Source organism: Pongo pygmaeus, chromosome 7 (genome assembly GCF_028885625.2).
Source record: "Pongo pygmaeus isolate AG05252 chromosome 7, NHGRI_mPonPyg2-v2.0_pri, whole genome shotgun sequence".
In the NCBI taxonomy this organism is placed as follows: domain Eukaryota; kingdom Metazoa; phylum Chordata; class Mammalia; order Primates; family Hominidae; genus Pongo; species Pongo pygmaeus.
The window spans coordinates 3,378,543-3,392,893 of NC_072380.2; the positions used below are offsets into that span (position 1 = coordinate 3,378,543).

A 14,351-nucleotide genomic window follows, 5' to 3' on the forward strand; every position below is an offset into this window, starting at 1 on the left:
ATCTTTGGTTCTCCCATGCATGCTGCCCCGCCGGGCTGTCAAGGGAAGGTGCAACTCACTCTCGTAGTGGATGAGGAAGCCGATGCTGGAGCGGCTGTTGTCAGTGGTGAACAGCAGGTACATGAAGTTCCCGGTGCTGATGAGGAACTGGGGTGCCTGGGTGCCGTGGTACTCGCCGATCAGTGGGGACGAACTGGCTGGCCCATCTCTGACCTCCAAGGTGTCATAATTGACCTCTGTCTGAAATCTGCAAATATGTACATCCCATCAGAAAAGACATGCAGAGCTGCCAGCTTACAGACATGCTCCTGACATCCTCATTCCTTAATCAGAAACCCATGTACGTTAACATGAAGAAAATAGTTGAAATTACATATGCTTAAAACTTAGGTACATATATAAGGATAGTACGTTCTTTTCTTGATGAGACGGCACAGCTTAAATCCCTTTCTCTTATCTAATATTCTGTCTTACAACATTACAGACACAAGAGGAGGTCTTTAGTCAGCTTAAACAAAAATACTATGAACCAGATTAGTTTTCCTAGATGATAGATAGATAGATAGATAGATAGATAGATAGATAGAGAGAGAGAGAGAGATTATTCCCAAATAGTAAAATCTCAATTATATATTTTTGAACTATTTTTACCATTCCCTATTTAACATAATTATAGACATCTTAAAATTGGCGCACTAGAGTGAAATGGTCTCTTAAAGAAAGATGATCATTAAAAATGTGTGACGATAAACACCTTTCCTGAAAAAAAAAATCCTATGCCTTTTTAAATTGCAATAACTCTTTCAAGACATTAGAATAACCCTGGGTATGTTGCCATTTCAGACATGAAAGGATACTTTAATAACTTGAGAAAGTTAGAACAGCTTCCAAAAAGTGCTTAAGTTTTCTTACGCTTCCAGAGAATCTGGCCCGAGATTTTATATATATATATAAAGTTGCAGCCACTAGGGTCCCCTTTGATGCAACGTAGGTACCACTCCAGGCACTGAGATAATTTTCTAAATGGGCCTATCTGATCCTCGAAGAGCTAACCTGGTTTCTGAGTGCCTGACTTTGCTCTCAGGGAGCAGCTTAAGTATCATAAGCCTCTGACTCACTCAGTCACTTTGAGCCAAAGGATCCCACGGAAGCCTGTGCCGTTAGCCCCCACGCTCTGTGCTGGATGTTGCTGATGAATGGGGGGAAAACTTGAGAGAGGGGAAGCAATCTTAGTCTCATGGCATGTAGCAACAGAAAAGGATGCTGAAACCAAAGGGCTGTGTCCTGCATCCATTAGATTATGTACACCCTGATGAGTGCAAACGCACATAATTACCTATTCCTGGAACTAGTGAATGTGGTGCCCTGAGCCCCATTCTTCCATAAAGAGGAATTCGAACCATTTGTATACCACACCGCTGGACCAGAATAGGGCCACACTTGGGATCGGATACTGCCAACTTTGTCTTATGACACTATTCTAAATCTTTTTCTAAAAACTGATTTCTCAGTTGTTTGAGTTCAAATTCAAGAAGTTGGATAAGCGTGAAAGCAATCTCCTTTGATATCGTCATGCTGAAGTTGTCCTATCCTGTTTGTTTAGTAACAGTGAGGACTGAAAAAGTGCATATTTCAACAGCTGGAAGATTTCTAGGATGACCTTGTAAACAGAAACATCTGGATGTTCTTTGCTGTTGGGCAGCCTAACACACACTGCCTGGCAATACCATCAGCACAGAGCTCAGAATTTGTGCACACATTCCCATCCTTTAAGCTGTCAGTCCATCGGTCATGGTGGAAACGACCATTTCCTTATGCAATTCATCTTTTAAGATCTGTGTACTATGTCTAGAGTAAAGATCACACATGTCTAAAAATATCAGAAATATTGGGTATTTCCAAATGGAACTTAGCAAAACATCACACTGAAATAATATTCAATGAATGAGATTGGGAAAAATCAAGCAAGTATCTCCCTTCAGGCAACTGAAAATAGAAGGCTAATAGATTGGCCAGACGAGAATATAGGATCACTACTTTTACTAAATTACTTAAATTTGATATGCTGCTGGGAGTCAGGGTGTGCTTCAGCTCCCCCTGCCAATACCAGAAAGTGGGGAAATTAGTAAGAAACCAAACGTAATCTACTGAATATTTACAGAGTTAATATTTTTTCAAATGACTGATTATACACAATAATTTGCTTTCTAATATAGATGGATTTATAAACAAATTTTTCTTTTGTTCTGAGAGACTGTCCTATTGGGGATTATTATTATTCTCTCAGAGGCAAGTGAAAAAATAAAAACAATTATTTCAAATAAATACAATTACTGAAAGTTAACACAACTCCTGCTGAAAGACCTTTCCTGTATTGATGTTAGCATTGATCATTTGAAAACAAAAAGATAATAATATAATGATGTTCATCTATCTTGAGACACCATAATATTCTGGATACTGAAATCCAGAATCTAGTCAAGAAGAAGGTCATTGCTAGAGAAAGCCCAGTGTTATGCAGAGAATAACCTCGAAACTTTCAACAAAGATGCCTCCCTAGCCTTTGGTTCATGTGGCTCATGACAAAATCTTTTTAGTTTTTAATCATCAATTTGGTTTCAGTGTTGAGACAAATGGGAAAACCCTTGTTATACAGAACTCCAATAGCCTGCTTATTTTTTAATAAACAAATACCCATGCAGCCCAGCATACTTATTTTTTAGATCATGAAATGCATTATTAAATAGCTAAGCCAAGCAACATTCTAGTGATAATATCACTCATAGGCGATTAGTTGGTGATTAATCTGCTGTCTGCACCCCACTGCCCACTCAGCATCACTAGCTGCCCTTGAGTGACCAGCAGCCACCACCAGAACAGAAGAGCTGATTTCTTCTACTACAGAAGGCACCTAAGGGACCATGGAATCCAGAGTGGTTTCCATGTGCAATCAGACACCAAGCAGAATTGATTCCAGTGCAGGTCCCAAACCCAGAGTCAGATACAAGGGTCGAACCTCAGGAATGGTCCTCCAGGACTGGCACTTCCCCTACTAACCTCCAGAGCATTGGCTCACTGTGGGCTTAGAGGATACCACTGAAGAAAAACAAAACTTACAAGTAAGTGCCTGTTTCTGGTAAAGTGTGCTCCTATGTGGGAACTGAAAAGAACTGCCATCTTTTTGAAGTTTAAGATCCATTTACTAAAAATATGGAAGAGACACATATCATTGGGTCCAAACGAAGACTAATTTTTTTTCTTACCTATCAAAAGTTATTTTGATAGAGTGGCCTGGTTTTGCTTCAATTATCCATTCACAATTTAAAGAATCCTTATAATATCCTGGCCATCCAGGAGGCAAAATGACTCCGCTGGACGCTGTCAGATGTCCACCACATGGAGCTAAAACAAGATGTACAATATCTATTAGATCAAATGAGACAGAAAGATACGCCATAACAATACCTAGATAAAAGCAAGAATCTGCTTCTGTGTTCATGAATTGAATATTTTCAAGTATCAAAGCAAATCTTATTCCCAAGGGAACTGTACATTTATTGAAAGCAGGGTCTATATATGCTACTTCCACGTACTTACCATTACCTTGAAGCAAAGTTCTTTTTCTCTAGTAAAAAGAGCTCTCTGTGCTAACTGAATTATCTCATTTAATTGACAACCATTTCATGACGTACATGCCCAGTTATCTATAGTTTACACGCATTTGGAATTTAACAAATATCTATGGATAAGCAAATGTAAAATGACCTTACATCTCAAAATGGATACATATACACACCCTTAGGTGTGTGTATGTATGTGTTTATTTACTTCCATTGTGTGCATTCTATTAAAATAAATAGCCACATGCAACATATTATTTGTGAGTGTGAAACAAAACAAAACTTTCAATCAAATTTGATAAGTATAGAATTAAACTGCATTGATCCTTTTGCAAGGTTATGCGACAGTGATTTGTAATTGCAAAGGAGAAGTAAAGTTTGAAAGGGTATATAACTACTGCTCAGTGAAAGTGATTATACATACCTGTATCATCTAAAGGAATTTTAAATAGCATACCAATATTTCATACCATAATTAAAAATATGTCCTTGGCCACATGTTTTTTTCAGATTTTATGTATTCTCTCTCAAAATTATTTGCCATTACCAATCATCTTTGTGGATTTATAGATATCAAATAAAGTACATGAAAACACTCCAAGGTGAAAAAATCCTTTTGGAAAAAATATTTATTTTATTTAAAAATGGCCATATGTATAATGTAAAAATGCAAAAAGTTGATATCATTTTAGCCATGTTTTGATGCTAGAAAAAATGTGAATTAATGAAATGTATGGATTTACCAGTATTATCTTAATTTACATCAGGAAACAAATACAGAAAAAATAAAAGTAAAAAATTATGTAAAGTGCATGACCATGTATTGGAATGTGGCAAATATATTTGAAGTAATGTTTGGAAATTTTGTTGATATGGGAAAATCTTTGCAATAGAATATTAAACTTGAAAAGCAGGATAAAAAATTGTCCATATATTATAAATTTAATAAAATAAAAATTTTATTCAGTGAACACAGAAGTGGAAATTAAAAACGTTAATAATAGATAGCACTGGGATTGCTTTATAGATCACATTTTTTGATATATATATATATTTTTACCAAATAAGTTGAAATTGTTATTTTTATACTTATGCATTATTCTGTAGTTTAAAAATATGAAATCAAGGTAATTTTAATTAACTTGAGCTCCTGAAGAACACTTGATTTTTTGTGATAATTTTTAAAACAACCAATTTATACTAATTAATATTTTAATTTTTCTAGTTAATTTCTTAAATTCACATTTGGAGCCTATGAATCACATATCCATACACCTAATTATACATAATTGAATTCCTTTGTTTTTTAAAGTGATGCAGCAAATCCTTTTAAGAATACAACATAAGCAAAATAAATATGTTAAATATATTACTATTAGTCATGTCTAAACTTCCAAAGATACTATATAAGAAAGACATATGGCAGATGCAGAATTCCAGAATTTAATTTCTTAAATTCACATTTGGAGCCTATGAATCACATATCCATACACCTAATTATACATAATTGAATTCCTTTGTTTTTTAAAGTGATGCAGCAAATCCTTTTAAGAATACAACATAAGCAAAATTAAATATGTTAAATATATTACTATTAGTCATGTCTAAACTTCCAAAGATACTATATAAGAAAGACATATGGCAGATGCAGAATTCCAAAAAAGTTATGATAGTTTAGCTATTTCTAAAATCTGCATAATGAGTTATTTCTATGTATTAATTTCCATATAAATATAAAACCAACCAAAAGTTTCCTTTACTTTAGTAAATTTTTTATTTTGCATTTTTATGTTTCTTGGAATATGTCTAACTTGTCATGTATTAATATTAATTATTTTATTATATTCTTACCCATTACTTTGTAACTTACAGTGTACGTTAGAACCTGAATTGCTTTATCCTGATGAAACAGACACTTTAATAATTATACTGCTGATGAGCAAAATTTACACTAAAATAGTAATAATCTCAAGTAAGTAGATTGTAAGTAAGTAAATAGTAAGTAATAAGTTGTATTAGTCAGTTTGGATTAGATTACACTGTGGTAACAAACAGCCCGGCAACTGTAGTAGCTACAATGGGAAGTGAATTTCTCACAAATGTGGCATGTCTAGGTCTGTGAGACACAGGTCCCTTCTTCAGTTGCTATGGCAGATGGGAAAAAGTCTTGCAAGGGCAATCAAAGATGCTGACCTAGAAGTTGAGTACAGCATTTCCTCACATACCTAATTGACCAGAACCCATCACAAGGTTCCTTTAATCTACAAGATTCAAGAAAAGACATTCCACCTGATGGAGACCAAAAATATTTGATGAACTACATCAATGACGTTCATATTCACTTAGCTGATAACAAAAAAAGCAAATATACCAATGAGCCAATGAGGTGTTTAGAAAGAAATTTCTTCTTTGCTTTTTTTTTTGATTTAAATTACAGTGATGAATTCCCTGATACTGTATTTCTAAAATGCACACACATACACACACACACACACACACCCCTTCTTGATTACATATATGTATTTTCCTATGGCTTTATTTTTAATAGAACAATCTGATTTGGGTTACATTAATGCTGGCTTGATGAAATGTTAAGAAGGAGGCAGCCTGTCTTTTCCAGTATCTGTGCTAATGCACAACACTAAGGTTCTCTAGACTTGAAAGAGAACTCACTCACACCCCTGTAGGGTACTTGTGTCTTTCAATGTTCAATCCTTAATCTTTTTTTCAATTCTTTTCTATGGTACTTTACATACATTTTATACTTTTTATTTGAGTCATTTTTGGTATTTTATCTTTTGCTAAAAAAATCACCCATTTTCTACAGACTTTAAGATTTGCTGCCATAGAGTTGATGTTTTCATGTGTAGTCATTTTTCCCCAAAATAGCTTGAGATTTTAATGATGCCACTGAGCTGCATTGAGGAATATGAGCCTGTTAGAAGCAGGAGAAAGAAAGAAAGAGAAACCTTTTGCCCGGAGGCCATACAATTTATACTCAACATGTGCCTGGCATCCAGGAAATTCTGCCAGAATAAATAAATAACCTATGCTTTTAAATAAAAAAATTGCTCTATTGTGAGCTTTTCACTGTTTATGTAAAGTTATATTATTTTTATGATATGGATAATTTCTCTTTTATGTTACTAAATATAACATTTTTCTTTCCTAGTTCCTTTTATCAGAATCATAAACAGTGTATTTTATTAACAACTCACTCTTGCTTTAAATTGTTTATAACACTTGAATTTTATTAATAACATCCTAATTTATTTTTGTTTTTTCTGACTTTTTAATTTTATTATTAAATTTCTTTATTTTTTGATCATTTTGTTCTACATTAGAGGACTTAAAGATAGACATTTTTCTTGAAACACAGGTTTTGCTGTCTCACATTGTTTCTCATAGAAAGTACTGTTCTCACGGTTTCCAGATGGGATAGTATAGGCATTAAGGTTTGACTTTCTCTTTAATGTAAAATTATAGTGGATTTTTATGGATAGAGATTTGCTTGTAGTTCTATTTTTATTACATGTTTCTACTTTAATTGGAATATTACAGGGCATGAGACCTATAACTTATTTTACTTTGTTAAGGTTCACTTTGTGGTCGGTTATATAATTGATTTAAACAAAATATTTTTCAAGAAAAACAATAAATAAGAGTATTCTATAAGGGATGTGAGGTTATTGAAACATTTCTTAAATCAAGTTTGTTATCTGTATTACTCACTACTTCATTGCTATTTTATTTTTTTCCCTACTAGATGCATTTACTTCTGAAGGTTGGCTTTCTATTTGTTTTCAGCAGAGGCAGTGATTGGGGTACCCGCCTGTTCCATCAGAGTGTCCCCTACCTTCTCTGAGGCTCACCTGCACTCAGTCATTAGGTTTCTCAACTCAGGTAGACTTTTAACATCTTTTCCTATTAACTTTTTCTTTCTGCCGGGGTTTTCCTTTGTTAACAACCTATAGCTGGGTTTTGCCTTTAACCTCATCGTGTTTGTGCTGTGGTCCACACTCACCCTGCAGCTTGTAACATATCTGCAATCAGCCTATTATGGTAAAGGACATAAGGGACAGCTTGACTTGTGGCCAGGACAGAACAGAGATGAGAGTGTACTGTTCACTTTAAACTTCTTTCTCCTGAAAATTCATGCTTCCAAATCAGTGAAATATGCTTGGCTAGAATACGATTTGCATCTGTGACTAACTGTGCACTGTAATTAGTATCATATATTTGAGCACCACATGTGTATATATTTACTCATTTATAAAAGATGAAAACCTACCCATTTATTAACATTTTGTACAGCATAAGACATAAAAACTGTACATTTACAATATGTGATGGAAATAGATACAAATGAAATTTCAGCTATTAAGAGTGTTTTCTTGCCCTTCTATGTAACAATATTTCACCCATGGGTGGTGCTTCTAGTCCACCCACAAATTGTTTTAACAATGTATGAAAAGGGTGAACATCAGAACACCCTCCTTTACATTTGGTATTACCAGACGATACAATAAATAGGACCTGGTTAGAAGTTTCTACTTCTCCTCTGAGGTCAGGAGTTCAAGACCAGCCCGGCCAACATGGTGAAACCTCCCCTCTACTAAAAATACAAAAATTAGCCAGGTGTGGTGGCAGGTGTCTATAGTCCTAGTTACTCAGGAAGGCTGAGGCAGAAGAACTGCTTGAATCCGGGAGGCAGAGGTTGCAATGAGCTGAGATTGCACCACTGCACTCCAGCCTGGGTGACAGAGCCAGACTCCATCTCAAAAAAAAACTAAAGAAACAAACAAAAAAAAACAAAACAGTTTCTACTTTGAGTAATGGTGAGTAACTTCTTTGGAGGTGGGGCCAGGGCATGATGAGGTGGTGAAGGATCATACCTCCACCATACTGTGGTTGTCACGGAGGAGTTTAATGCTCCACACCTAGATCCCAGCTCTTCTTAGACTCCTTGATAGAGATTATGGGTCTGAGAATGCTATTTCGAGGTATTTTACACAGGGCAGGAATTCTCAACTGTATATGATATTTAACATATATTCCTTTTCTATTCACTTACTAAAAATAAATACATGTTGACTAAAGACAACTGAGAAAATAAAAGTAAACTAAGAGGGAAAAATCACCCATAACCATAATTAACATTTTGGTGTGTAGCCTTCTTTTTAGTGTTTTACAAAGTTATTATCATGAGATATGTATGTATGTATTTATGACACACGTGCCTACATCCTTTGGTATTTCACATGCTAAGGACACCTGAGACTCTTTGATCTTATGATCTTTGTCCTGATACCTGTTATTCTTCATGATTTATCTAATGAATCCTCTGCTGTTTGAAGTTGAGTCATTTCCAACTCTTCACTGCTATAAATAGTCTTGCAGAAAAACATTCTTGAAAAAAACCTGTATAGTTGCTTCATTATTTCTTTATGATATTCATCCAGGAATATAATTTATGACTCAAAACACAAGAACAATTTTAAGAGTCCTACTAAGAATTTATACTACAATACCATGATTTTATATAATCAATAGCATGATTAGGAAATGCCAGTTTCTACATAACCTTTTCAATAATACATCTCATTCACCTGTTTAAATCTATGCTAACAAGATAGACAAAAATGATATTTTACTTTTCTTCTTAAATTTGTACTTCTTTGACATACACTAGAGGTAAGTTTTTAAAAAACATTTTCTTAGCTTATTGTGCACTGACTTCTGATATGGACTGCGAACATATACTCTAAGTAAACATTTTTTAAATGAGTAATTATTAGAGGCAACATCTTTTTCCTTAAAATATTTTCCTCTCTATATTTATTAGATAAGTAACCAGAACAGAAATATGAAGAAGAAAATTAGGTGGTATTTATGTCAGCTGTAGCAAGAACAACAAAATAGTTAACCATAAGCAACACTGTTATAGGTTGAATTCTGTCCCCCCAAAAAATCATACATTGAGGTCCTAACCCTCAGCACCTCGGATGGTGACTGTATTTGAAGATAGGGTCCTTGCGGATGAATTTAGTTAGGATAAGGTGTTGCTGGAAGAGGAGGACCCCAATCCAATATGATTGTGTCCTTTTAACAAGGAGAATTTAGACACAGGGACAGACACACACACAGGGAGCGCTCCTTGTGAGTCTGGAGCAGAGATGAGGGTGAGGCTTCTCCAGCCATGGAATGCCAGAGGTTGCCAAAAACTGCCGGGAGCTGGAGGACCAGCCTGAGGCTGATCCTCCCTCAGAGCCCCAGAAGGAGCCCACCCTGCGGATGACACCTGGATCTCAGACTTCCAGCCTCCAGAACTGGGAGACTGTACATTCCTGTTGTTTAAGCGACTGTGTGTGGTATTCTGTTAGGGCAGCCCTAGGAAGCTAAGACAGTTCATTGGCTGGTGTGTGTGCCTGAAGAAAGATGTGTGATTTCAAAGGAGAAGAGTGGGGGGTGGCAGGGACTGCACCTTCACAGCGGGGCACGGTGGAGCTCCAGACCACGTTCCCGTCTTGCAGGATGCAGGTGATGGACTCGGATCCCTGGGTCTTGACAAAGCCATCGTCACAGTGGAAAGAAACCGAGCTCCCGAGTAAAAATCTGTCACCAAAACGTCGCCCGTTTATAGGAATGCCAGGATCATGGCACTCATTCTGACCAAATGCTGAAAGGAAAAGAAGAAGAAAAAGGGAATAAAAATAGTTGAGTATTAATTACATGTATTAAAAAAGAAGAAAACAGAACAAGCTTATAAAGCGCTCATATAATGTATATAATTATATAAATTTCAGTTGTATCATTCATAGATAGATAATACATTAATAAATAGGATATCAGTGTCTACTGAGAAAGAGCGAGCAGGGAGATGAACAAATGTAACTATCATTTATACAGCAATTTAGGGTTTGAAAAGCACTTTTCATAGGAGCTTAGACAAAGAGAGAGCTGATAAGGTGGGTGGTAGAAAGTGTTTGGGCTCAGGATTTCTCTAGTTAGAATCCTGATTTTTTTTTTTTACTATGTCAGAGGACTCTGACGTTGGGCAGATGACTCTGATGCTCTAAGCCTAGCTATCTTTATTTACAGAATGAGAGACTATTAAATTTATATCCTCTAGTTACTGTAACACTAAATGAAACAATTATTGTCCAATTCTAAGTATTGTGCCTAAGAAAGTAGGCCGTTAGTACATCATAATGTAATATTATTCATATTAATATTCTCTCACTTTATTCCCTCTGCAGTGCATTTAAGTAGATATTCTTATACAAAATAGGTTTTAAAATGAGGAGCCTAAAGCAAAGAGAATTAGCTGTCATTAAACTTCACTAATTACATACTAGTGTGGTATTTTAATCCTTGGCTCCTGACATCATATTACTCAGTTGTTTTTACTACACTACTTTGTTGCAAGAAAGATGCATAAGTGGCTGAGTAGGTGGGTGGATGGTTGTATAGATGGGCAGAAGAATAGAAGGAAGAAAGGAAGAATGGCTGGCTGGCTGGCTGGATGAATGGAGGGATGGATAGAAAGATGAATGGAGGGATGGATGGAAAGATGAATGGAAGGATGGATGGATGAATGGATGCATGGATGGATGGATGGACAGATGGAAGGATGGATAAATGGAAGGATATGGATGGATGGATGGATGGGTGAAATAATAGATAAATGGACAAAGGGATAGAAGGAAAGGAAGAATGAATGGAAGGATATGGATTGATGGATGGAAGGATAAATGGAATGATAGATGGAATAACGGATGAATGGATGGACAGATGGATGAATGATGAATGGATGGATGGAAAGATGGATAAACAATGGATTGATGGAATGATGGATGGATGGAATGATGAATGGATAGAAGGATGGATGGATGGAAGGATGGATGGATGGGTAGATGGAAGGATGGATGGAAAGATGGATGGAAGAAAGGATGGATGGATAGATGCATGGATGGATGAAATGATGGATGGAGGAATGAAAGGATACAGATGGATAGATGGATGGACGAATGGAAGAATAGATGGAATAATGGTTGGGTGGGTGCATGGATGGATGGAATGATGGATGGATGAATGGATGGATGGATAAATGGAAAACCAGAAAGAGATGTAAGGAGATGAAAGAGAGAGGAGATCCAGCTCCTTAGTTTGGGAGTGATGAAGCCACCAATCTAAATACAGTGATGCATTTGTTTTTAAGTTTTCAGGATAACACTATAATTTTACTACTGTCATTTTCATAATGATTATAAAAACTCTGAAATATCAGCCTTGAAATGCAACTTCACATACGTGTAAGCAAAATGGGAACATGTAAGTAAAATGAGAACTTGGATGTGTTGACTGTGTGGGTGTACTTACTGGTGTAAGTGATGTTGAACCCTCTGCCAGTAGTGGAATGGTCAGACTGAAATTCCAAGCGAACTATATGCCCACTGCTGGCCAGCTGGGAAGGCACTTCATTGCCAGAAAAAGTACCCAGGACAGTTATGTCAGAAATGCCATCATCCTTGACCGCAAGAAAGTCAAATTGAGGCTCCACATCAAAATCATTAAAGATTAGGTGAATTCGACTTCCTGGCTCCGAGATAATCAACCAGACACAGTTCATGTTGTTCCCATATTCCTCTGGATAATTTGGTGACAGAATAATCCCAGATGATGCCGTAAAGTTGAAGAAACATGAAACTGTGAAGATGCAAATATATTTTCAAACAGTTATGCATATATCCAAAGAATTGCCATGTGAAACAGACGGCTAAGAACCTGGAAAGGCAATTCATGCCTGCAAATAGCTGTGATGATCCAACTATTTTAATATAAGTAATTCTAGACCATAATGTTTTCTCCTTTCCTAATTTGTAAGTCGAATATTTCATTATCTTATAGAGCACAACCAGAACCTATACATAATCAAGCACAAGCATAGTTGAAAAATGATCCTTTCAAGTTGACTGAAAACATGTGCCAAATATTATAATTTCTAGTTATAACCTTCTGCCTTCAGAAGAGCAAATATTAATATGGAAAAGTATATTCCTATATTATAGGAACAATTCAGCCTGCTCTTTCGTGATAACTTTTAAATTTGTATTTTATACTTTCCTGTAAGTGCACTTCTCCAGTTATTTAAAATTTTTATTAGTTACAGGGTAAAGATGAATAAATAAATAACTTGGAAACATCAGATCATGTTCTAGCTGGTAATATAAAAATATTTTGAAAAATTTACTTTTAAGAATGTGCACTTAGAATCACATATATTATATAATTTTTTGGAGGGAGAAACTGTTGGATTTATCTCTAGAGTATATTTTTGCTTCTTATTCCACATAATTTTGTACATACTTTTCAGCCATTGCTATATTTATTTACAAATTAAAAAAGCCCCTCCTTTAAAATTGACTGTGAAGTCTTTTCTACTTGTTAAAATAGTATTCTTAAGAGGAAGTGGGCAGCTCGTCAACTGAATTCCAAACCAATACCACCATCCATGCTCACACTGGTGAACAACTTGTGTTTAAGTGTCATACAGCATTATTAAGTCACAAAGGACTCTGTTGCTGTATTGATGTCTGATACAGCAGATTATCATCGGCTTTTGATGGAAACAACGGAATATGTGATGACCCTTTCTGGTAGGAAATGTTCAAGTACATTTTATCAAGTAGATGTAATGAAACTATAAATTAGTTTTTATTAAATGAAGAAAGCAGGCAAGTTGGTGTTCGAGAACGTCCTTGATTGTTTCCAGTAAATGTGGCACCCCGAGCTATTCTGAAAGCTGCCCTCCCTAAACGGGCGGTCTGTGTCTTTCTCCTTTTCTCCCCTTGCAAGATCCTTGCAGGACAGGAGGGAGTCCAGGTCAAGGCATAATACTCACATACACAGCTGGGCTTGTTGCCAGACCACTGATTGTTCTGCTGACAGGTGATAACTCGCTCCCCCACCAGCTCAAAGGCCGCCGGGCATTCAAAGGTGAGTGTATCTCCATGGAGGAAACTGCTGCCCGTCCGCTTCCCATAGGCGGGTATTCCAGGATCCCCACACCCTCCCTTTTCAATTTCTGAAAATGGAAAAACAAATGAACCCTTAAAAACACACACACAAGGAATATTTTTATCTCTACAATTTAGAAAGTAAACATGTGGCTTCTTTTTGCTGAACTAAACATCATTTTTGTAAACTGTTTCTAAAGGATATTCAATTGATCTTAAATTTAATTTCAAATACCAAAAACAGAATGTCATTTCAACTGAAGGGAAAGGTATTTAATTTGCTGTCTTTTAAGGGATACACATGGCTACACAGACACGCTGACAACACAAAAGCTGCAATTAATTGGTGCATCTTCTGGATACCTCTGGTCTTTTCTCTGCAATTGCTACTACTAAAATGCAAATACCAGTTTTATTTTCAACTACGTGCTTTTTGCTATAAACAATACAAATAATATTCTTCATTCCCTACTGAGTATTTAAATAAATAGAATCCATTTGAATATTCTTTCCCTAAAATGAATGTTAACACTCACTTATGAAACAGAATGAATAACAGTTTGGTCTGCAGAGGAAAACAAAATATTCAGAATCAATCTTTCATTAAAACATCACTGTAATAAAATATGCATCCAAATACACCAAACCTATATTTCAAATGTTGATCTGTCTCAAATGTTAACTACACAGAATGTTTTCATTAAAATATTTT

At 35.8% G+C, this 14,351-nt stretch overlaps 1 protein-coding gene across 1 annotated transcript in view; it reads right to left on the reverse strand.

Moving 5' to 3' along the window:
* The window catches only part of CSMD1 (CUB and Sushi multiple domains 1), a 2,090,911-nt gene that overhangs the window by 466,148 nt on the left and 1,610,412 nt on the right, over positions 1-14,351 (reverse strand). The window contains exons 13-17 of the mRNA XM_054498773.1: positions 13,525-13,707; positions 12,003-12,329; positions 10,105-10,299; positions 3,264-3,402; positions 60-247 (exon numbers count right to left, since the gene is read on the reverse strand). Coding sequence (XP_054354748.1) covers positions 60-247; positions 3,264-3,402; positions 10,105-10,299; positions 12,003-12,329; positions 13,525-13,707 — 1,032 coding nt within the window. The remainder of the gene's footprint in view (positions 1-59; positions 248-3,263; positions 3,403-10,104; positions 10,300-12,002; positions 12,330-13,524; positions 13,708-14,351) is intronic.